Raw genomic sequence first — 23,475 nt, forward strand, 5'->3', positions numbered from 1 at the left:
GGATTTGATTTCTGCCTGGCTGCTGCTGCTGGAACGTGTCCTGGCACAGCCAGAGCTGCACGGTAAGGCCCCACACGTGCCTTCTGCAGTGCCCACAGGCAGAGCAGAGATGCTGCTCCAGAACAGCCCCAGAGCTCAGCACAGGCACGGCCCCATCGTTACCCCGACCTCTGATCAGAGCAGCTTTGGAGAACAGGGCCCAGCTCGTCCCCAGCGCTGCCTGCAGAGGAAAGCAGCAAGAGGGGAGATGCTGTTCACAGAGCAGGTAGCAGCCCTGGAGCCCTGCACACACACAGATGGGTGCCTGTACTCCTCCTCACTGAGAGACACAACTGCAGGAGAAAACTGGGACCAAGCCCTGGCTCATCACACTACTATGAGGGGAAGGATTTCATCCCACTGTATGTTATAAAACCCAAATTATGTGTGTATTTTATAATTTACAAGGAAGCCACAGAACTCAAAGGCACAGTGAAGACCCAGTCATCTTCCCCATTCCCTGTTCTGAAAATGCAGCATTTCACAGCCTTTCTCTGATCCAGTCTCCCCTTCCTCTGTCAACACGACCAGAGTTCATTGAGGATTACTATGATAACAGACTTGTATAAGCCATATACTTTGGCCTCTGCCTGCCATTAACCCCTGCTGGGAAGGCTGGTATTATTCAGCTTAGTTCTGCCTCAACATAAAAAAGTAACTACAGCCTTGCAGCAGCTGTACAATAGAATTGTACAGCACTAAGCACCTCTTGTTCTTTTGTAACCTTTTACCACTTTCTTTAGTCTTTCAAAATCTGAAACAGGTTTCTAAACAAAAGTCCTTTTTCCATGAGAAAAATGAAAAGGAACTCCATTTTCTGTGTAAAAGTACAACAAAAAAAGAGTAAACTGCCAGTGAGCAGGAAAATGCACAAGCTTTGGAAGTGGCAGAACAGCCCACCCACACTTTAATGGATGGGTAGAAATCTGCTGCTCCATTAAAGAACGAACAAATCCTGCTCAGGAGCATAAAACAGATTTGGTCTCTCAGTTCACATTTCATGCCTGCAGCTGGAGACAGGGTTACTGTCTGACACCCTTCTCAAATGTGCAGGATGTGTTCAGCTGCTGAGGACAAAGAACTCTCTATGAGCACTTTCAATTACAGCAGATATGACCAAACACAGGCCTCACATGGCAATTTCTTGGTATTTGATGTTCCCAGCCCTCAGTCAAATGAAATACATTTAACATGAGATTTGTCTCTTAAAATCTGTTGCCCCAAGTGTGCAGTGTGTGATGGTGCCAGGGGCCACCCAAATCTTGGACAATCACATGAGCACGTCTCTGTCACTCTGTCACAAGCCAATCCCACCACTGCTGAACACCACTGACATCTTCAGAGAATCTCTGCAACCTTGGAGAACACAAGGCTTCAGCTGAGCACCAGCTCTCTTGGAAAACCCCACAGATGCCTTGTTCAGCTTTCAACCCTGATGCAATGGCTAAGAGAGCAGGAGCTGTCTGGCTCTGTTTCCAGTTTATGTCACAAGACCACAGCATGTATGGGCACACAGTTTTTAGTGAAAATACACCAAGCCCTGCCCTCCCTCCCCTGCAATAATGGACTTATAAAAGATGCCATCCCATGCTGCCCCTGGTATGAAAGACTTTACAATGGACTATTCATCAAGAAATCTTTTATTCTTCTTTTACTAAATTATTAAAGCCTGTGACTTACTCAACTGCACTGCACAAGCTTCCAGCACCATTTGTTACCCCTCTAATCACCTCAGCTAATCTTTCTTTTGTGCTGATTCCTCTCTCCTCCAAATTACCTGGGAGTTGTCCACATGCATATTTTATACTTTAGAGAAATTAAGGCAAGAAATCTGCTGGATGTAAGTTTTGTTCAGAGAAATGGTGAAATTAGGGAAGATATTACATTAGTGTAAAAGGATGGATCTTTAGTAAACTTGAGTTTTCACACACACTGCTCACAGCTGCCTGGGGCCGAGGCAGTAAAATGAGACTCCCTCAGAGTTATCTCCTGATTCTGCAGTCCCTGAGAATCTGGGATGTAGCTTTGAGTTCCTCGAGCCACATTATTCCACTCACAGAGACCAAATGCTACTTTGATTGAACAAAGTAAATAACATCAGTAATTTGATTCTAACAAGGTGACACTTGCAACACTTTGAGAGATATTAATTTTAAAGAACATACAAAGTGACAGTCATAACAAAATCACACAGAACAGGAATTTCTCTGTATTAAAATTTAACCTTCTGCCTAAGCTCCTTCACCAAAAAAGGGTAAACAATCCTCCTAAGAAACCTTTAATGTCAAATTACACACCAATCAGTACCTACAAACACTAACAGAGCTACTAAGAAAGGCAAGCTCAGATATACCTGGATTAAGGGCTGTCTGAAGAAAAGTAAGATAAGTTTGAAAGCTCTAATAGAATACTGAATGCAATTTCACAGTGCTCCAAGTTGCTCTCTCCACCTGCTTTATGACAGGGATCAATTCTTTACATGTTCAGGTAAAAAAAAACCTGCAAACCAAACAAGCCCAAGAAAACAAAAAAAAAAATCACCACAACAGAAAAAATATACTAAGTAAAATTCTACTTAAATAATTTGGAACTGTGCCTGGAAAAGGCCCACCCCAAACACAGAAGTCTTTAAGTAAAACTGGTCTTATAATACCAATTTTTATTCAAGATGGACTGAAAATAAATATTTACTCTTACTTCACTCACCCTGGGAAACAGAAAAAATATTCTTCTTGGTCTGTATTAAATATTTTAAAATGAGCTGCTCCAGCTCACTTCAAGTACACATAAATTTGAAGGCAACAGAGACTGTGTTTGTCATTTTTATGTGGGTGCATCTGTACACAAATATTGTACATATAAACCATGTACATACATGTTGTGCTGCCACCTTGTGAACAGTCTCTGAGTAGGGAGGTTCAGCTCACACAGACTCAATTCTGCCACCTCTATCCACATTTAGCTCTATTGACTTTAATACAGATACTTTTTAAATGGGGACTCAATGTGACAAAGGATGGCTGAATCAAGTGCCTAAGGCAGAAAAATTTAGAAGGCTGAATAAAATAGCTGAGTCTTCCACAATTTCCATATGCTTTTGTGTCACAGTTTATTGCCATAATTATAATGAAAAATACAACTAAATTCTCTCTGATAAAAATATTGCAGCTTTGCATCCAAGTTGTATGGCTGTCTTCAGAACAGAATAAGCTGGTGTCTGTAAAAAGAATAAAAGATTAAATACATTTACTGAAGTGTTTTGCTTGAACCAGATTGTGATAATGAACAGTAAGCACTATTAAAAAAATCAAAGTAAAAACAGAAGCATGCAAAACCCCACCTGTGTTTGCAGTCTAGTCTATCCTAGAGAAAACTAAATTAAAATTTATCAACTTTTCAGAATATTACCATTTCTCCACAAATATAAGTCAAGAGAAAAAATAGGAGAGAAGTCACATATTCCCCATACAGTACCCAAGGGAACACAGAATTTAGTTAGTATTCCACACTTCCTAATAAGATGATGCCTCCAGTACCCAGCACTGTATGGATAGCACTTATTAGCCTTATATTCAAAAATATTTAATTTAAACTGAAATTAAAAGAAAATCTAAAAATTTGCAGAGAACACCTCTTAGGAAAAAAAATCAAAACACATTAACACTTCAAATTTATCCCAACAGATTTAGTTCTGTTCTAGAAAAATGGAAGTTATAACATGCAGGACATTCTTATATGTATCTTTGGGAAAGGGTATCAAGAGCCTGATTTTCTGTTTCTCAAAGAGCCACATCCCAGTCTCTGAGTAAGGCAGGTAAGAGCAGCACATCCACACCCTCCCTGACAGCCTCATTACTCAATCTCTACTCACAGCTTCTGCATTGTGCTCAAGCCCAATGTCGTGGTGCTCCTGCTCTTCATCCCGGAACTGCTTTATTACCTGGAAAAGTAGCATTTATTACCTGCAAAAACTGCTTTATTGCCTGGAAAAGCAGCATTTATTACCTGCAAAAACTGCTTTATTACCTGGAAAAGCAGCAGTTACTGAGCCTGCTTGGCAGAGAAACCAATGCAGCCAGCACACAAAACTAGATGCTGTTGTTCATTATGTGCACCGTGGCAAGCCAGGGTCTCTCAAAAACTTCTCAAAGATCTGAATTTCAAATTCAGCAAGAAGGGAATTATTTACAGCATTCCCCTAGCCTGAAGTTCTTCTGGTGGTGTCCAAAGAAGTCTAAGTTCAAGCTGTTGTTCCATTAATATATCACAATTTTTTTCACTGTTTCAAAAAACCTACAGCCATAGTAACTTTTAAGACTGACTAGTTTCACACCCCCACACTATTCTGACAATTTGAATAAAGGAATTAAGGTCCCTGCCTTGCCAATCAGTAAGGGTGTTCCCCTGTAAGCTAACCAGTGTTTTTTGTCCATTCTAGCACACTCTAAAGAACTATTGTTTGTCTTCTAATTTTTCAGCTGGGACAAAAAGGTTTAGAGGATTTTCTCCTGAGATGGCTGCAGATGACCAGGACTGGTTAATGAAGAGCTCAGCAATTACAGACACCTGCTCCCTGCCCAACAGGTTTGCATTGCTTTTGGTGTCCCCTCTACTTCTGCTCACATTGGCACCGTGAGTGAACTCACTGTCTGGATTTTTCTCTTTATTTTGTGCCATCTCTGTCTATTTCATTATATCATTATCTTCAGGGGTGGTATTTCCCTGGTGCGCCTCAGCACAACCCCAGTTACTTCAGAGACAATTTCTGTAACAAAAGGATACACTGGAATAATCAGGTTTTGCTACATGTTACACTGCACAGCTGAACACACTGGTAGCCAGCGAGGCTGGAAATGAACCCTGTGCTGCCTGTGGAAACTGCTCAATCTGCCACAACCCCTTACAGGAACGTGTCCCAGCTGGATACCTGAAATGCTTGGGAAGTTAATTTCTCACAGAGCTGACAAAGACCAGCTCCTTACACTCTGAGAGCACCCAGGACGAGAAGATGACCAGGCTGCTGCTGGCAGCAGTGCCAGGAGGGCAAACCCCACCCTGGGGTGGATCAAACACAGAGGGGACCCCGAGCTCACCCTGAGCACTGTGTGCAGCTCAGGTTCAGCAGCTTGGGAAGGTGCTTGAAATGCCTGCAGAGGAGGGCAACACAGCTGCTGTGCAATCAGTAGCTCCTCCTTTTGTTTCCCCTCTAGACCCTTCCTTTCAATTAAAATTAATCAAACTCAAAGCATAATTCTCCCACTTGAAAAGTTACCAGTGCATTACTGAAAGCATGTTGGAGATAACCCAACATATGTTTTAATTTTGGTGCTTGATCAATTCAGTGCTGCTGAAGGAAAAAGCATTCTTTTATTTTAATAGCTTCTGTTGACTTCAGCAGTGAACCATAGAACAAAAAGATGCACTGTAAATTCTAAAAGCATGTTATTTTTAAAAGGCTAAATCACATCAAATAATTTATTCAATTTGTTAAACAACTTTTAGTCATGGTTAAATACCTGCAACAGCTCTTTGTACTTTTCTGGATCCTCTTCTATGAGAGTTCTGATCTGGTTGTTGTAGTGCTCTGATATACTCTCTTCCACAGCCACAGTGCAAGCCATTGCACCCTTCTTTCCAAGCAAAGCACTTCCAGCCCCTGGGGTTGGGGTACCAGACACATGAATACAATGAAATCTGAAGCAAAACACATAATTTAACACAACTGCAGACTTTACAGAACAACAACAACAGTAATTATCCAAACTCACCTAAAACAAAACCTGCTACGTTCCAGAAGGGCAATAAAACAGTGGGTCGAACTCTGTGTGCAACCATGAGCTCATTGAACTTTTTCAGGTGCTCTTTTTCTTGATTCCACATGTGCTGCAAAAGAGCCAGATCACAGAGAAGCATAAAACCACAGGAGGTAAACATTTTCAATAAACTAATAACCCAAGACAGCTCAGATAGATATGCAGTGACAGCTGAGGCAATACTGTAACATCAGAGAGGAGAAATGGTGGAACAAGGCAGGTGCAGATTTTTATAAAAAGGACAGAGAGGACAGTTCTAAGAAGGCAACATAAAAGCATTTACAAAACAGGACAACAGTACAGCAACTGCAGCATGGTAACTCCCTCAGCAAGTACTCCCACACGTTTGGAAGTGCTCACAAAAAACTGGACAATAACCCTGCCATTGTGAAAAACGCCAATCACTTGTCTTTGAAATTTTTAAAGGTTTAATAGTAATAAAATGGTTATAAAAATAGTAATAATTAGAGCAATAAGATTTGAACAACTGAGATTAGGACAACATGAGACAATAAAAAAAGAGATATGGATGACTGGGTACCTTTTTCTGGGCAGCACAAGCTCGAAAAAGGACCCAGTTAACAGAGGATTAACCCCTAAAAACAACAGCCTGTTGCATATTCATACATCTCACACATGATGCACAAATTCCATTCAAACCAGGATTCTGTCTGGTCACTGTCAACTTCTTCCTCTTAATCCTCATGCTGTCTTCCTGTCTGAGTGAGGTGGGAAGAAGTTAGTTTTCTGCTGATAAGGGAGCAATAAATTCCCTTTCTCTGAAAGATTTAGGTGTATTGTGGCTCCTATCCGGTCTGAATCCTTTCTTAAACAAATATCTTAAATAGCATAGTATCAATTTTAACATTATGTTATAACCTAAAACTATATTTAAGAAAATTCATACAGCAAACTTTCTAACACGCACATACAATATTCATTTTAATACTTGCGAAAAGCCAATCACAAAGCACACATTTTTCACACCACGGAGGCTACGATCGTTCACCACCACCCGGCCGCTGCTAAGCACACAAAAACGCAGCAGAGCCTGGGGGGGCTGACCTGGATGAGGGGTGCCACGCTGGACCTGCCCAGCACGGCCATCTGCCCCGCATAGATGCGGTTGGCGCCGAACTCGCCCGCGTGGTCCACGCGGATGATGCGCTCCAGGAGGGGCCGGCTGCCGGCCCGCGTGCTGCACGGCCTGAGGGCAGCGCCGGGCCCGGCCCGCGGACCTGCCGGAGAGACAAAGGTGACGCGAGCTCCGCCCCGCCCGCGGAGCCGAACGGCCTGGGGCGGCCCCGGCGGCGGGGAGCGGGGCCGAGCCCGGGGGCCGAGCCCGTACCCGGCCCGCGGCCGAGGGGCCGGCGCGGCAACAGCGAGCGCACAGCGGGCACCGCCGCCATCGCCATGAGCGTCACGTCATCGCCGCGCGCCGCCAGTCACGATTCCGATTGGCCCAGCGCAGCCACCGCACTGGAGAGCGGAGATGTCAATCAAAGCCCGTGGGCTGGTTGCCATGGGAACGGGGGCGGCCCCTGGCGGGCGAGGCGGGAACTCGGCGGGAGCAGCGCTGAGGGCCGGAGCAGCGCTGAGGGCGGAGCGGAGCAGCGCTGAGGGCGGGACTGGAGCAGCGCTGAGGGCGGGACTGGAGCAGCGCTGAGGGCGGAGCGGAGCAGCGCTGAGGGCGGAGCAGCGCTGAGGGCGGAGCGGAGCAGCGCTGAGGGCGGGGCCGGAGCAGCGCTGAAGGCGGGACTGGAGCAGCGCTGAGGGCAGGAGCAGCGCTGAGGGCGGAGCAGCGCTGAGGGCGGAGCGGAGCAGCGCTGAGGGCGGAGCGGAGCAGCGCTGAAGGCGGGACTGGAGCAGCGCTGAGGGCAGGAGCAGCGCTGAGGGCGGAGGGCAGGAGCAGCGCTGAGGGCGGAGCGGAGCAGCGCTGAGGGCGGAGCGGAGCAGCGCTGAGGGCGGAGCGGAGCAGCGCTGAGGGCGGTCCCCACAGCCCCAGGGCGGTCCCCACAGCCCCAGGGCGGTCCCCACAGCCCCAGGGCGGTCCCCACAGCCCCAGGGCGGTCCCCACAGCCCCAGGGCGGTCCCCACAGCCCCAGGGCGGTCCCCACAGCCCCAGGGCGGTCCCCACAGCCCCCAGAGCGAGCGAACGGAGCCAGGAGGTATGGTAAAATAAATAGCGTTTATTGAACGGTCATTCCTTTAAAATGAGCACAGAAAACATTCCACAATATTATATTAAGAGGATAGTGTCTCACATTAACTAAGAGAGGACTGATGCAGATTTCAAACAATAAACGCAGTTTTGTACAGGAAATCCTTAATCACAACCTTTAAATAAAGGACTGGGTTAGTGGCTACAGGGACCCGCGGCTCTCTGAGACACATGGTCCCAGCAGTTCAGGTAAGACAGGGAAAATGAGAAATAAGAGGTACTGACACATGGTATTGCCAACCAATAATTTAACTCTGAAATATTCACATTTTAGATCACATAGACCAGTAGTCAAGATGTTCATACAGGAATAAAACACAAATAATAATGACTTAAAACATTTAAAAAAACCCCAAAAGGCCCCTCCACAGCAGCAAGGCTGGTGCCCCAGCAGAGCTGTGCCTGCGGACTTCTCCCTACCCCAAGTGTTTATTCAGAGCTCTTTTATCAGTTTGTTTTCTCTGAACCATTTTTTTATGATGACTTATCCAGTGTTTAACTGCTCTTTCTACTTCAGAGCAGCATAAATAGCAAATCCTCACCTCTAAAAAAATTTAGAAAACTGATTTCAAATGCCGTATTTTCTTTTCCTATGCACTATTTCAACATACTTCTATACATCTTTTTTAAAACCAAAACAAATAAAAGGCATTGAAAACATATAAAACCATACCCTTTTCCCTCTCGTGATTCTTATAGCATAATTTGTAAAAACAGTACAAAAGCATTTCAGTTCTGATCACATTTTACCCAAACTCCCTGAAAAAATAGGGATGTAACAAATCCCAACAGCCCAGAAGCTGGATGAGCATTAGAGTATCCTTTTTTGAGCAGCTCTAACACTGTATAAATCAGCTGAATTTCCAAATTTTGGAAACGTTAAGCCTCAGACCACAAGCACCCATTCCACAGACCACAGTCCCAGGGTGCCAGTCAGCTGCCCACGCTGTAGAAGCTGCAAATGCTTCTGCTGTTATCTTCTTGTTCTGGGGGTTTCAGGAAGTCGAGTTCTTCTGGCTTGTGTGGTTTTCAAGGCTACTTCTGAGCTTCTGCTATCTTTCTGATTAGGAACATCTTGTCACGACTCTCCTGGAAAGACAGAAGAACAAGAAAGCTGCACATGAACAGTGGTAATTCAAGTCATCTACAACAGCTCATTTCTTCATTAGAGATAGGTGCAGTCACCACATTTCCCTCCCCAGCACACTCTCAACTGTCTGAACAATTTCAAGCTTGCAACGGCCTTGAATTCATTTATCTCACTTCAGGTTATACATTAACAGTTCTGCAGCATCTCACACACACCTCAAAATTTAAAACCATTCTTCCAGGAAGCTGAACAAGAGCAAGCAAACAAAAAGAAAAAGCACAGAAGAATTTTTAGAATTCCCAGCTAATTTGTGAACCCTTCAAAAAGCAGGAAGGCTTTTGTTCCTAAATTCCTCACTCCTCAAAAATCTCCCCCCCATAAGTGTTTTTTTTGCCCACAGTTGTTAAATGCCATATCTAAAAGAATATATATTTCCTAGGAAATATCCAGAAATGGGCTATTTCCTAAGAAAGTGAGAAGTCTCACTGCTGAGGCTGAGTTCTGACTCCAGCAGTTTGTCACATCACAGCACACGGATGCTGCCAAACCTGGCAGTGGCTTTGGATGGCCACAAAGCAGCATTTCTGCACTGGCACCTTCTCCAAAGGGCTGCTAGTGCTGCCTTCTTCCACTTTCAGAACCTGCTCAAGCACCTCTGGGCCCACACTCAACAGCAAGACCAGAAAAGATGCAGTAGAACTACAGGCCTGGAGGGAAGGGTAGGGAGTTGGGAGCCTGTTTGTGAGGGCAGAGAAGGAAACAGAAGTGGAGGTTGTGCAAGATGGTGGAGAGGACAGGAAACACAGGATTCAGGTTCTCTGTCAGAAAAAAAAAACCATGCAGATAAGTGGATTTAAACAAGGCAACAGATGAAAAACAGGGACACATCTTCTCAGGGGCACATCTCTTGCATGTGTGTTGCCTGATATAAGCAGACCTTGTAGTTGCAGCTGGTACCCAAGGAAATCAACTCCACTGAGAAATACCACAATGCTTTGGTTATTTTTCCTGGGTAATTTGTAAAACATTCTTTACTGCCTGTTGCAAAAACCAATTATCCAGGAGACTATGAAAACCAATGCTGCTCTGCATTCTTCTCATTTCTGTACCCCTAAAGTTCTTTGTTGTGTCAGATCTTACCAAAACCAGTTGTTCTCTCAGCTGTTCAACCACTCGTTTGTGTGCTCGAGCCAAGGCAATAACATAGAACATAATGATGCTGTAAACAACAAAACCAGAACATAATGATGCTGTAAACAACAAACAAAAAGGGAGGGCCTGAGATTTCCTATGTGTGTAATAACAAGCTCAGTTCAGGAGAACACATAAATGTGTGCTACAAAAGGAAAGGCTGGGTGGAGTCCTAAATAAGCCACATGGTTTTTCAAGCACAGAAGTTTTAGAAAGCATCAGGTAATAAGGCTCCAAAATTTGCAAACAGTTTAGTTAAACTGAAGTGCAAAAAAACTCCATTTAAACTTATGAAAAACACCCCTTTTTATTAGACAACTGACCAGACCCTGGAACAGTGTTGTGGATTCTCTGTATCTTTGGAGATACTGAAAATTTAACTGGCTATGGTTCCTGCTCTACTTGACCCTGTTTTGAACAGGAGATTTGGGTTAGATTTTCTCTACAGGTGACATCCAACCTTAAAAATTCTATGACTCTACACTGAATTTCATCTTACAGAATGACTGTTTTGGGAGTTTTACTTGTTTTTTCAGACTAGGGTTTGTGGATAGGAGTTGTGATCACAGGGCTTACAGTACTAATTTGCAGAGAATTCACAGTTAACATTTTTGAGAAGGACACTTGAATATGGGACGTGCAAGAGGAAATGGAACAAAGCTGATAAGTGTGAACACATGGGCAAAGACACAAGGGCTGAGGATTCATATGAGTTTTGATGTTTTTGACTGCAAATGGAAAAACTGGTGTAATAGATGCTTGGTGTGAGTTCAGTAAGCAAGCAAATGAAGCTGCATAAGGGAATCAAATGTCCATAGTACTCACCAAAGGATTACAAAAAAAGGCACTGCAAAGGCTTCTGATGCAATGCCAAAAAGGACCTGCTGCAGACCTGTTGGAAACTGAAGTACTGTCTCTGGAATTACGTCCCATGAAGTGTTAAAATTCCTGAATGGCCCACATGCCTTGGAAGAGGGGATACTGTCAACAAAGCAGAATAGAAAGATGTTACACCAAAATATAGAGATAAAATAATCCAGCACAAACCCAGCAGCAGTTTGGTGATGCAGTAAAAGTGTCCTATGTCTATTAAACTGTAATTTTTGTTTATATTAACCAAGCTATAAGTTTATGTGTTATACCCTATATATTTTATTCCATTAATCATCCTAAAGTTGTGTGTCCGCTTTTGCAGAACTGACAAGCTTAGAACAAATGTCAACTTCACAGAACTTAAAATTGTCACTTACCGTGCTATGCTGAATCCCAGAGGGATAAAGGCCAAGAGGAGCCCAATCAACAGCACCACCAGGAAGAAAAAGTTGGAACTTGATGCCCTTATAGGCCTTGCTGCAGGTTTGCGTGTGTGTATCAAAACAATCTGAAGAGGGAAGGTGAGTAAAACTGTTACCAGTACATCCATATAGATACAATCCAAATGTACTTGCCCCAGCGACTGAATTTTCCATTCCCAAACCTGCCATCAGCTACCACACAACCACCTCCTTTGATGTGTATGGGCTGGCTGAGAAGGGCTAAGAAAAGACCGCCTCACATTTTGGTATAAGTCAGTGTCTCCTAATTTGTGTAAGAATTTGATCCAGAGGACCTCACACACTTGCACAGAGTCAACTGACACAGGCATTTAGTGTATGACCCGTGGCACTGCTGTTGGCTTTGGCCACATCTTCACTGGACACATCCCTCTAGCAAGACCTAAAGGATCTGCAAGAATTGGAGGCACAGACGGAGCTGTGTGATCACTGAGCAAAACTTCTGATAGTCAGAAATCACATGAACATTCAACCCAGCTTGGATTTTCCATTTTGCTCCCAAATTTTCAGCAGTTTTGCAAAATTTTGTCTAAGTACTGAGCTGTGTTGCTAGTAAATAGATTACTGCAGGAAAGTCTTTTAAACTAGCTTTGTTACATAAAAAGCTTTTCTTTAAAAAAAGGCAAATAATTTGAGAAGTAGTAATTGAAACGTGGCTTTGCTTGATTTCAAAGCAAAATTCTACTGTCTTTTAAAAGCACAAAACCTTAATGAAAATGGAATATCATTGGTTCATTCCCTCCACTGCATCCACAGGTGGTTTTAGGGTTTTTTGTTGGTTTTAGATCACCTGCATATCTATATGCCTGCATTGCATAAACCACAGAGATGTACTCAATTCTTTATCAAGCACATGCCCTCATTACCTTTTTAACATAGAAGATGATGAAGTATTTTATAGTTGCTATTGCAGGGAGAAGTGGTGAAAAGAAAGTTCCAATCCAGCAAATAGTCTGCCCATAAATGATTTCCAGGACATTGTCAGAAATTTCAAATTCCTTATGTCCAAACCACTGAACCAGCTTGCAAGAGCAATGAGTAACTAACAACCTGAAACCAAAGAATATTGTTAATCCTAAACTGAAGTTGTAGAATTTAGATGCATTCTAACCCATTTGAAACACACACAATTTAGCATTTAAACATTAGACAACATAACAGAAAAGGTCTGAAGAAAAAAGCTCTCAAATATCAAAACCTATACAGCTTTCTGAATAGCAAACAGGTGCTCAAACCACCAGAAATATGTTTATGCTTTATTTTAAAACTAGTAATTTGGTTAGCAATATGGGGAATTTAAAGCAGAAAAAAGAAAATGTGTTTCATATGTCATTTGTAAAAAATATGCTCAAAAAGCAGAGATACATACTTTCTGGGGAAGTCTGCAAACAGGGCCACAGCAAGAATTACAATAAAATCAAATATCATCAGTTTGTACATTTCTTGTCCAACATCAGATTCCCAGCACTATGAAAACAAGTCAGGAAAAACAAGATTAGCAGTCTGAATAAACAAGTGAAAAATCTGTCTACCACTAAAGCAATAATCATCTCAGTTAACACCGTAAAAGTTCAAATGCTATTAACTCCAATTTCTAAAATATTCAAGTATTTCAAAGTTCCCGTGCCAAGCTTTTCACTTTTTTTCTTTTGGTTTGATTCTGGGGTTTTTCTGTGAGGTGGGGCAGGGGTGGGGGGGTGGTGGCTGGGTGTGTTTGGTTTGGTTTAGGTGGTTGGGATTTTTTTTTTTTTTTGGGTGGGGGTTATTTTGAGGAAAACCCATTTGCCTTAATGCCACACAAGGCTGTAGAATGTAGCCAAAACACAGCTACCTCAGCCAATCCTCATGGTGGACAGAAAGTCTGTGCTAAGGAATCATCTGCCACTGGACTAATTGTAATCACAGTTTTAGATAAGCAAAGGATATCTGTGTACCAACTGTACTGGTTTGCACTGAGCATGGGAATCAACACCAGGCATAGCAAGAACAGCAACCCCAGGGCTCCTACTGAACACCTCCAGACAAGCAACTCTCATGAAAAACAAATCTCCCTTCACAAGCTCAGATGATTAAACACCAAGATAAATCTGCTTACAGGATAGAGTTTGTAATTGTATCCACAGGGCTTACACTTGTCACTGCCACAGCCGGAGATCTGACTCCACAGTGAGAACAAGAGAACGCCGATATTGGCCAACCGCACGAACACACACCTGGAAGAAAGGCAAAACCTAACTCCAAATGTACCAAAAACCAGCCATTTAACTGGGCTTGCCTTGTACTGGAGTCCAAGGAAGCCTTAAAACACAGAGGGGTCATGCAGACCTTTAACAGGGCAGCCAGCCAGATAACAAACACATTTCTTTCCTTAGCAGTAAGTTAAAATTGCTTTTGACCTTCCCAGCTTTAGGCTACAGTCCTTTGTTTCTTTTCTCAATAGTGTTCCTAGATCAGGAATTTCAGCTGCAGATCTTGATGCTGCAATGGGTTGCAATTCCCTCAGGTGCAGTTCTGCGTGCAGCATTTCTATTTCATGTAGCTTCCGGCCTTCTGAAGCACTTGGCCAAATCACAAATACAAAGCATGGACTTGCAAAGTTCAGGTGCTTCAACCCAGATCTTACTGCCCTAAGCTGCCAAACACCATCTCTTACACTGCAGTATCTTTCACCCCAAAACTTTAACTTCTGCCTTGAGCAAAGCTCTGCTTCAGTCACTTCTGTACGCTCACTTTTGCTCATTCAGGGAACTGCTGCATGCAAAGCTCTGCAGCCACAAGTTCACTCCTGACTATTTATTCAGGTTGAAGATGTCCAGAGCACACAGCTAAATGGGACCAAGAAAAAAACTTGGACACTGAGATGATTGCACTGCACTGTCATCAAAACACATAGTTCCCAGATTTAAAGTTTCCAACTAAACATTGGCCAAACAATGCCTCCTTGGTTTCCAGTGCCAACTTCTCTGCTTCTTGATGTTTCAATGTTTACAATACATACAGCCTACCAAGAACAAGTTGTTGAAACATCCAAGGCCATAATAAAAACATCTTTACCTCAAGAGTGTCAGCTTGATTTCAAAGGCTGGTGTATAGTCTTCAAATCTGATCAGAAATGCAAAGATCAGAGGACCGATGAAATTGGCCAGTGTGATTACTATGGAAGGCAAATACTGCACCAAGAGATTAACCTGGGAGTTTGCATTGCCAATGTCCTGCAGGAGAAGAGACGAGACAAACACAATGCTTAGAGAAACACACCTTCCTGAGCGTGCTGTCTCCAGCTACACACCAGCCTGCCTTGTCCAGGATCCAGAAAGCATCTTTTACTCCATCCTCAGCCTCCACTGACATTTGCATTGGCAATAGGAATCAACACCAGGTGTAACAAGAATGGCAAACCCAGGGCTGATTCTGAATACCTCCAGACAAGCAAGTTTCATGGAAAACAAATCTCTGTCCTTTATATGAGCCTGATCATTGCTGTCTCTGCAGTTTGCTGCTACACACCCTTGCTTTCTCCTGCTCCTTTCACCAGGAACTCCCTCCCCCTCCAGGTAAGAGTGTTTCTGTACTTCCTCAAAGCTTCTGTTTGAAGAGGTTCAACTCACCAAGGTTTGTGTCTGACTGTTGCTAACCAGCACCAAGGCTACCAGGTTTTACAGCTACTCCAAGGGCAGACACATATCAATTTATTCTTACTGGTGCCAAGCAGCTCCCCTGACTTTCTACCATCCTGATAAGCTCCTCTAACTGCTCATGAAGACAAGGTCAATATTTCAACCCTTCTACTTAAAGCCCACAGTAAGTGAAGCTATTGTTGAAGTTGTTCGTGTTGTCCTCTGCCCTCAAACAATACCTCTGACACATAAACTCATTTAGCCCCCATTTCCTGCTTCTGTCCCTGCAATCCTGGTAGTTTAGAGAAGTTCAGAATTAGGTCCACCATGAGCACAACTTTCCTTGTGAACAGCTAAGTTCATTACACCAGGAACTTACACAGGGGAGAGAAAAATGTGGCCCCCCTTTCTACCAGACTAATCAAACCCTGGGGTCCTACAGAGAAGTCAATTACTCTTGTGAAGCTGTCACAACCAGAAGCTTGTCTGCTTTGTTCAGCTTCTGAACCACTCTTTCCATCTGCTTGTCCTGCTGGAGGTGAAACCAACCCAACCTGATTCTTTCTGCTAGTGATGCAAGAACCTTTGCTTCTGAAAACTGCTCTGTGATCAAAGCCTTCCTGTTTCCCCACACAGGGTAACTCAAGCCACAAGACAGATCACAATCTTCACTCTTCCTTCCCCTGAAGTGTATTTTTGCAGTTGACAGCGAACCAGATCATGAGAAACTGATCATGATGAAGTTTGATTTAACCAGGTAGATCACACTGAGGTGAGCACAGTTACCAGGGAAGGGTTGTGAGGGCTGCTCTTCTTGTCAGCTCCAAGGCACCCAACACTGAAGCCTCTGCAGCAATAGGAGACATTACTGGGGAGGCTTTTTTGGCACATGGTTCTTGATCTTTCCTGTTCTCATCTACTAAAAAAATTGTAAGTCTGTAGAGAGCATTTTCAGATCCCTGCATGAAAGGTGCTATATTAAGATACTTGACTCTTTCACAATAGTTCCTCTTGCTGTAATCACCAGATTACATTCACCAAATCTGTCCTAGTGTCATTTCTTATACTCACACTGGAGTTTTCTTGAGAGAAGACAGTTACTCTGTAAATTGAGTAAAAACATCCTGATAAAATGGCAATGACAATTATATTTATAAATATTCTCAGAGAGTAGATGCGTAACTTTTCTCCCATTCTCCTCTCAGCTATTTTTTGCTTCAGTTTTTCTTCCTGCAAGTCCGTCTACAAAGAAAAGAAAAAGAGATGCAGTTTTTTTGATGCAGCATACAACACTTAACATTCCATGTCTTCTACCCCAAGAAGTGCAAATCTGTAGCCTGTTCTAGGACAGTCACTCCAGTGCCTGCCCAAGCACACAGAACAGAGTGTCTTTTCTTTAACAAAACAGGTCCATGCAGGGATGGAAGCCCCTGTGTGCTCAGCCTCCTCGAGCTGAGGGCTCTGTAGCCAAAGACAAATGTCCTGCAATCCTCTTCTCTCTACTGTATCAGTAACACATTTCCTTGAGGACAGACAGTTTGTCTGTTTGTTGAGAGAGACTGATCTCAGCTTGAAACTAAACTCTGAAATGAGTAAACCAGTCACTCATCTCGTTACTTCTGCAGGTAAGTAACCAGCCCTCACCACTATGGCTCAAAATTCCTTCTACTCTTTGTGAAGGAAAACTGGGGGATGACACTGAAAGAAGGGAGCAGAGTCTTGAGCAGCTTGTAATGTAAACTTGGTGTATTTCACCTTAACTGAGAGATGAGATGAGAATACAGTGTCTCCTGTGAAGGCAATTTAACCTGGGAACACCCACATAACACCCATGAGAGTGTATTTTCTGAGGATTTATGTCCATCAAACAGTAATATTAAGTGGCTGGTTCTTCTAAGATGTGTGTTCTGAAGGCAAAAGTGTAGCAAGTGAAGGAGGTTCTGATTCTATGATCAAAATAGATGACTGAGAACTTCACTAGAGCAGAAAGCAACTCACTGTAATTTATGAAATCTGTAATTACCACTTTGTGGTTTGAAGTGGAAGCATCCTCTCAAAGGTAGTTTTTTCACTACACAAATCTCTGCTTCCAGCGTACAGAGAGCAAAAAGAAGGTCCTTGTTCTACCAAAACAGCCTTTCAGACTCTTTTCAGAGCTTTATGATTTGGCAATTCTATAGCTGCATCAGCATTTTATATGTGCATGTGTGCCAAAGACACCTAGTGAGAATTTTTCAGTATCTTCTTACTGCAATAATACTCTCAAACAGTACAAAGAGCACCATCTGAATTTTATTTCTCCCCAAATTACTGCTTACTGCACTGCATGCTTAAACCCCAGAAAACTCCAGCTGATCCCTGCAGGGTTTTGCCTGCAGCTGGGACAGATTTTCCTGTTGGACTATGCAGAAACTAACACAGGAAGCGGGACTGGAGTGTGAGGAAGAGGCAGATAAGCAGCAACAGGCTGGCCTCGGTCCCCAGTGGATGGGGGAAGGGCCAACAACAACCGTGCCAATCCTTCTCACATTGCACGGCTCCAGTACCTAGAAAGCATGCAAGAGGATGTGGGCTGCACCCCCAAAACAAGCAACTCCAATCCTTCTTAACTTTATTCCCTTATCTGCAAAACTGCACACGTCTCTTTTTTAGCCATCTCAGCTGTAAGAAACCATAATCACAAAAAGGCAGAAGTTACTCACCTGGAGCTCGTACTGCAAGCTGCGATGTTTCAGCCGGGCTGCATTTGGATCTGTAATGCAGAAGTCCCAGCCCGCAAAGACTTTGTTACAGTAACTCTGAAATGGATCTGCATCATGCACTAAGTTGTGCTTAAAGCCTTCCACAGACCTAGAGAAAAATTTGTGAGAAGATTAATTTTATGCGTAGGAAAAACACACAAAAGCAGCCTGGCTGATCAAAGACTAAATGACCCCCACTGAGCAAACTGTCACCTTTGCTTAGTACCAGCCAGTGTCTGGGACTCTTTCAGTGTGAGATTCTGCAGCAGCTCACCCTGACTGGTACAGGGTATTCCCACCTGCACTTCACCACAGTCACACCTTCTCACTTCATCCAGACCCAGCAAAGGAAACTGAGATGGCTAAAAAAAACTCCATCAAAAAACCCTAAAAAAATCCTCCTACAAATTCAGTATAGTTGAGGGGCTTTTACTTATAGGTATGCATACATATGAAAAACTGATACTTCAAATTGTTTTCTTTTTCCTAAGCACTCCAAAGGCTACTGTGGCACTGCATCCTAAGGCAAAAGACTGCTCATTTCCACACAAACAGCTCTAGAAAACAGTGTGTTCCCTTCAAGCAGGAATACAATCTAAACTGTGCAACAAGTAACAGTAAATAAACAACACCAACATCTTTACCTCTTTATTATCCAGAGGAAACTTAAGGCAAGGTAGGCAAATGTAGCCAGCAGGTATGCAAGTGGCAAGTTGTACCTCATGATACTGATCCATACAGCATCTATTGAGTAATAGCCATAAAACAAAATTGTCACTTCAAGGAATCCCTGTGAAAATGAAGTTGAAATAGAATTTGTAACAACAGCAGCAACAACTGCCCTATAAAATCCAACATGGTTACATTAAGCAAGTAAATATTCTGTAAATTTAAAATTAGGGCCCCCAGCAAGCTACAAGCCTGTAGCTTCTAAATACTGCCATTGCCTCTACCAAACTGTAGTGCAGGCACTGTGTGCTTAAAATCCCTCCTCTCGCCAATGAAAGAGCTGCAGGACACAGACACTGGGAGCCTACACAGAGAGCACAATGGGCAGTGTGCTCCAGAATAATAAGGGGTAGCAGCTGGGGAGGAGAGGCACAGGCTGCAGCACGTGGCCAGCCAGGCCTTGTGGTCACTCAGTAAAAAACAGTTTGAGAACTGCCCTTCTCAGAGATTACATACCCCAGTGATGCACATGCCTTACCATTTTTCAAAATTATCAAAGCTTCATTCCACAAGTAATTTTTTTTTTTGGTTAAGTGCTACATGAGACAATTAAAAAAAACCCCAACTAATTACTTACAGTGCCACTGAGCAAATCTTTGAGGTAAGTATAGAAGTAAACAAGTCCCTTATTACCACTAGGTTCATAAGTTGTGCAGACATTATCTGTCAAAAGAAAGGCATGAAAAGTCACTCAAATGGTAATGCCCACTGAAATGCAAGATCACATTAATTCAAACATGCCACACTCTTAAAAAAAGGCTTTCCTTTTTTTCTGGGAGGTGGAGAGGAAGCTGATGGAAAGGGGGAATCTTACAACAGCTGTACATAGAGAAGATGTTTACCTATGTCCTTTGGAGAAATGTAAGCAGTGGTACTGTTGAATAGTCCATATGTAGAAATTATGGTAGGAAGAATAACAAAACTGAACATCAAGATAAAAATTATAAAGTTCAGCAGGACCAGAAAACGCAGGAAGGAGAAGTAGGACTGGATGCCAGTACCAAATTTCCCTGGGAATAAAAGAAACATGTGCCAATAATTAAGATGATAAAACCATTGAAAATACAGAGAGAGCAGATTATGAAATCAGTTTCACTGAACCAAAGAAACATTGTTAAAGCTAGTTTTAAGTACTACGGACTTTTAGCAATATAACTGAAATGCAGGTTGGACATATTAATAATTTTCCAATATATTTCCTTCTACCATCTCATGGATTTTACATTCAGCAATAATAAGGGAAGAAAGTAACTTCTTAAACACATGTAGTTATACATGAAACTATGCTCACACAGGTAAAACTGCCAATAACAGAAGCAACTTTCCAGAGGAGACATGGACACCAGACAAGAAATACCTTCTATGCTGTGAATATCATGTCGCCAAAGCACCAGGTAAGATGACAAGCCCTTGACTTCACTGAGTGCTTTTTTCAATGATTTACTGCTAGTTCTTCTCCACTTCTTCCATCTGGATAAACGTTCTGTTTCAGCTTGCTGAGAGTCCCTAAGAATCCAGAAATACAGCTACTGAGCACAAGAAATAATTTTTCACTCCATGTAACAGGGCTTAGCAGGATGGAGCCTGCCCACAGCCTTCAGGGAATAGCTACAGACACACAAGCTCTCCCCATCTGATCTTGCTGGTAAGGGCAGCATCAACTTAATTCAAATAGGGCAAGCTCTCTCATGAAAAACACTCACCTCTCTTGGAGAAAAAAACCAAATAAGCAAAGAAAAAACCCCCGACAAAACAAAACAAAGTTGACAACAACAGCTTTTTGAAATATTTGCTGGAAAGTGCCAATTCAATGAATCTGAGAAAACATTTTTTGCCAGCACCCTAGGGATGCACTGTTCTAATAACAAGCTGCAAACAAACAAAATGTGCCACTGTCTGTAATTTTTAACCACTCACTTATGGATTTTCATACTATATGAATACATTTGTATTTTAAAAATTGTTGACCAGTCAGCAACAGCATCAAGGGGAATTCTGAGTGTCTCAGAGTTTTCATTTTGTTGTTTCTTTTAAGAAACCTTAAAACCAGACAAAACTTCACAGAAACAGGTTGAAAGTGGGCTTGTATGCAGCAAATTCTTTTTCAGCCTCTGATGCCACTGAAGAAGGGCAGCAGTTAAGTAAGTACCCATGAGGACACAATGCTGTGGTACCAAGGTTTCAGTTTTAAAAGACTGGTAGTCAACCCTACTCATGTGCCCAAGGGATGCACTGCCATGTGTGCTCTGTGTTGCCTGTTTCTTCATCGCTCCAGCATTTTGGCAGGAAGTCAAATTAAACCTATACAAACAATCAGTCAGGCAGCAGATGACCTCAGCTTTAAGAGCAAATACAGCTCCTCTCAAGAGATTTCATTTTGTGGAAGCCACAGGCTGCAGTTTGCAGTGTTTTAACTCCGCAGAACTGTCTGGCCCGTGCTGGGTTTGCATTGTAAATAGAAGCGTGGGCTGCACATTCATCTGAGTTCACACAGAAGTTGAGTGTTCCACTCTCAGGATGTTTGTGCCAAGCACTTGGTGCTGGCAGCTGCTGCACAAATGCAGATCACCGATCTGTAGAAGTGCCAAGAAGCCCCACCAGAATCAGTGCTAACATGTGTAAACAAGCCTGGGACATTGCAACTCCACTCCTCCCTCCAGTTCCCTTTTCTTGAAGGGCTGAACTTTAGATACCCAACTTCAAATAAAAATTGAAGGTATCAAGCACTTTCCTTTACCGTGACCTAGATCTTCTACTGTTTCTTGTGTACAGGCTATAGAGTGAAACTCCAGGGTCAGGCTGTTTGCCACTGCTCTTGCAATAGAGTAGCTCTTGTTCTCCCTGGAGTACATTAATTGTACTTCCAGCTCTCTTCTGATTCATAATTAGAACTACAATGTACCTGATTTAAAGGTGCAGCTGTTGTCTGACAGTGCAAAACCACATCCTGTATCCTCTGTCCTCAAAGCAGCTTTCAGCCCAGCAGTGAGACAGCAAGCACTGAAATTCAGGCGGGGCAAAGCAAAGTCTTTACAATCCCTCCCTCCGGGGGGTTACCACCAGGGGGGCAGGAACAGCCCACAGGAAAGAGTCATTTGAAAAGGAATGGAGCTGGGGGAGAAGATAAAAAGAAGCAAAGGGCCTGAGAAGCTTCCTATCAACCGTACAGAGCCACAGCAGAGAGAGAGCACTGCATTGTGTAAGAGCAGCTAAGCAGACTCAAGAGCAGCAGCACTCGCATAGCAGCGGGGGCGCGGTGTGTGTGTTCGTGCAGATAACTCACAGTGACCCTTGAAAGCACGAAATCCTGAAGAAAAAAAAAGTACCAAAAACCCCAAACGAAAAACAGTGAGAAACGTTTGCTACAGGTAATTCCCAGTTTAGACTAATTTCTTCCTATTCAACCTACTTCTGCCCCCAGTCAGCGACTCCCTCGTGCCAGCCAGAGCACTCGGGCACCTTCTTGTCAGAATCACATGCCATAGGGTGAAAGATACAGCCAAACCCAGTTCTCCTTCACCCTTGCAGCGCACATGGGCTGTGTTTAGGAAAAAGTCATTTAAAAAACCAAACCAAGGAAGAAACGCGTGAAATTAACCTTGTTCTCCTCTTCTCTGCCATGCACACCGGGAGTTCTCTGGCGGGGCGATCAGCCAGCTCGCCTGTCTCGGGCGGCAGCGCCCGGGCCGCGCCCCCGGCGGTGCCCGGCAGGGCCGGCCGGCGTTCCTGGGTGCCCCCGCGGCGCCTCCGCGCCGACTGGCAGCTGGGCAGCTCCTGCAGGAAATCCACAGGTGCGGCGCCGTGCGGCTCCTCGGCGAGGAGAGCGAGCCCTGCGAGGGAGAGACGGGCGCTGCGGGTCGGGGGTCGCGGCGCCAGGGCAGCCGGGACCCCGCGGCGCCGCGAGGGGCGAGGCGAGGGCAGCTCCGCTCGCTCCGCTCCCGTGCCGTGCCGTGCCTCCATCCCCCCGCCCGCCACCTGCCGCCGCCCCGCCTGCCCCGCGCCCTCACCGCCGCTGTCCCGCAGCCATGGCGGCCCCGCGGCGGCCCCCAGCCCGCTCATGTCTGCGGGAAGCCGGAGCCCCGCGCCCGTGCTGCCGTTTCCGGGCGCGGCGGGGCCGTGGGGCGGCGGCTGCCGGAGCGGGGCCGGCGGGCGGGGTGAGGCTGCCCCGGGGCCGCCTTCCCCCGGCCCCCGCCCGCCGGGGGCGCCCGCAGCCAACAGGATCGCGCTTTGGGACACCGGAGTTTTTCTGTTCCTCTTAGCCCAGGCTTGTTTTAAACTTTCCGTGAAGATACACGGCAGGGTGTGAAGGCTCCTGCCATCCCCCCGCCCTCTCCGCTGGAAGGGGCTCACGCACCCCAGGTGCGGGGCTGGGGGTGCTCTGGCTGCTGGGCATCTCTCACCGACGTTTGGCTTGGAAATAAGTTTAGTTTCAATGTCTTCCGTCAGTGTTAACTACCCGTGCTGGTGTTGGGCGGTGTGAAAGTTTACAAATTCCGATGCTTTCATTAGGTCACAAGCCCCAGCTCACAGTTTGTTCTGTGACTGGACGCAGTGGCACAGGCTGCAGTGGAAACAGCACAGCTTTACTCTCGAATGTGAAAACTTGGTGTGAACTGGAGCAAGTAAAGTCAGTAGATGCTGAACCTTTTTTCCGATCTGAGAGTGAGGGTGGGTTTTGTGTGAACTTGTAGTAAACGTCT

At 44.4% G+C, this 23,475-nt stretch overlaps 3 protein-coding genes across 9 annotated transcripts in view; 1 reads left to right on the forward strand and 2 right to left on the reverse strand.

The window, feature by feature from the left end:
- Nucleotides 1-2,678: 2,678 nt before the first annotated feature.
- COQ7 (coenzyme Q7, hydroxylase) lies at nucleotides 2,679-7,309 on the reverse strand. Its single transcript, XM_064390198.1, has 6 exons — nucleotides 7,201-7,309; nucleotides 6,918-7,090; nucleotides 5,808-5,922; nucleotides 5,556-5,695; nucleotides 3,911-3,979; nucleotides 2,679-3,256 (listed from the first exon to the last, which is right to left on the reverse strand). The coding sequence occupies exons 1-6, from the start codon at nucleotides 7,265-7,267 to the stop codon at nucleotides 3,179-3,181; spliced, it is 642 nt and encodes a 213-aa protein (XP_064246268.1). The 5' UTR covers nucleotides 7,268-7,309; the 3' UTR covers nucleotides 2,679-3,178.
- Nucleotides 7,310-8,021: 712 nt separating this feature from the next.
- Nucleotides 8,022-22,936, reverse strand: TMC7 (transmembrane channel like 7). 2 transcript variants are annotated; one of them, XM_064390888.1, is made up of 16 exons: nucleotides 22,783-22,936; nucleotides 22,374-22,605; nucleotides 20,133-20,281; nucleotides 19,618-19,785; nucleotides 19,353-19,438; nucleotides 18,691-18,836; nucleotides 18,008-18,155; nucleotides 16,377-16,547; nucleotides 14,743-14,900; nucleotides 13,784-13,901; nucleotides 13,058-13,155; nucleotides 12,555-12,738; nucleotides 11,605-11,735; nucleotides 11,180-11,335; nucleotides 10,304-10,382; nucleotides 8,022-9,162 (listed from the first exon to the last, which is right to left on the reverse strand). In XM_064390888.1, exons 1-16 carry the CDS (start codon nucleotides 22,832-22,834, stop codon nucleotides 9,109-9,111), a joined length of 2,130 nt encoding a protein of 709 aa, XP_064246958.1. In that variant the 5' UTR covers nucleotides 22,835-22,936; the 3' UTR covers nucleotides 8,022-9,108. The 2 variants fall into 2 exon arrangements, with proteins under 2 accessions (XP_064246958.1, XP_064246959.1); XM_064390889.1 differs by lacking the exons at nucleotides 22,374-22,605; nucleotides 22,783-22,936 and adding an exon at nucleotides 21,678-21,795.
- The window catches only part of TMC5 (transmembrane channel like 5), a 38,814-nt gene continuing 26,951 nt past the window's right edge, over nucleotides 11,613-23,475 (forward strand). For 5 of the 6 annotated variants that reach the window (XR_010348264.1, XM_064390877.1, XM_064390887.1 and 2 more), the window contains exons 1-3: nucleotides 11,613-11,748; nucleotides 18,538-18,722; nucleotides 20,071-20,169. The gene's annotated coding sequence lies outside the window, so the exon portion shown is untranslated. The remainder of the gene's footprint in view (nucleotides 11,749-18,537; nucleotides 18,723-20,070; nucleotides 20,170-23,475) is intronic. The other variant, XM_064390878.1, reaches the window with a different exon arrangement.

The sequence above is a fragment of the Passer domesticus genome, chromosome 15 (genome assembly GCF_036417665.1).
Source record: "Passer domesticus isolate bPasDom1 chromosome 15, bPasDom1.hap1, whole genome shotgun sequence".
In the NCBI taxonomy this organism is placed as follows: Eukaryota; Metazoa; Chordata; class Aves; order Passeriformes; family Passeridae; genus Passer; species Passer domesticus.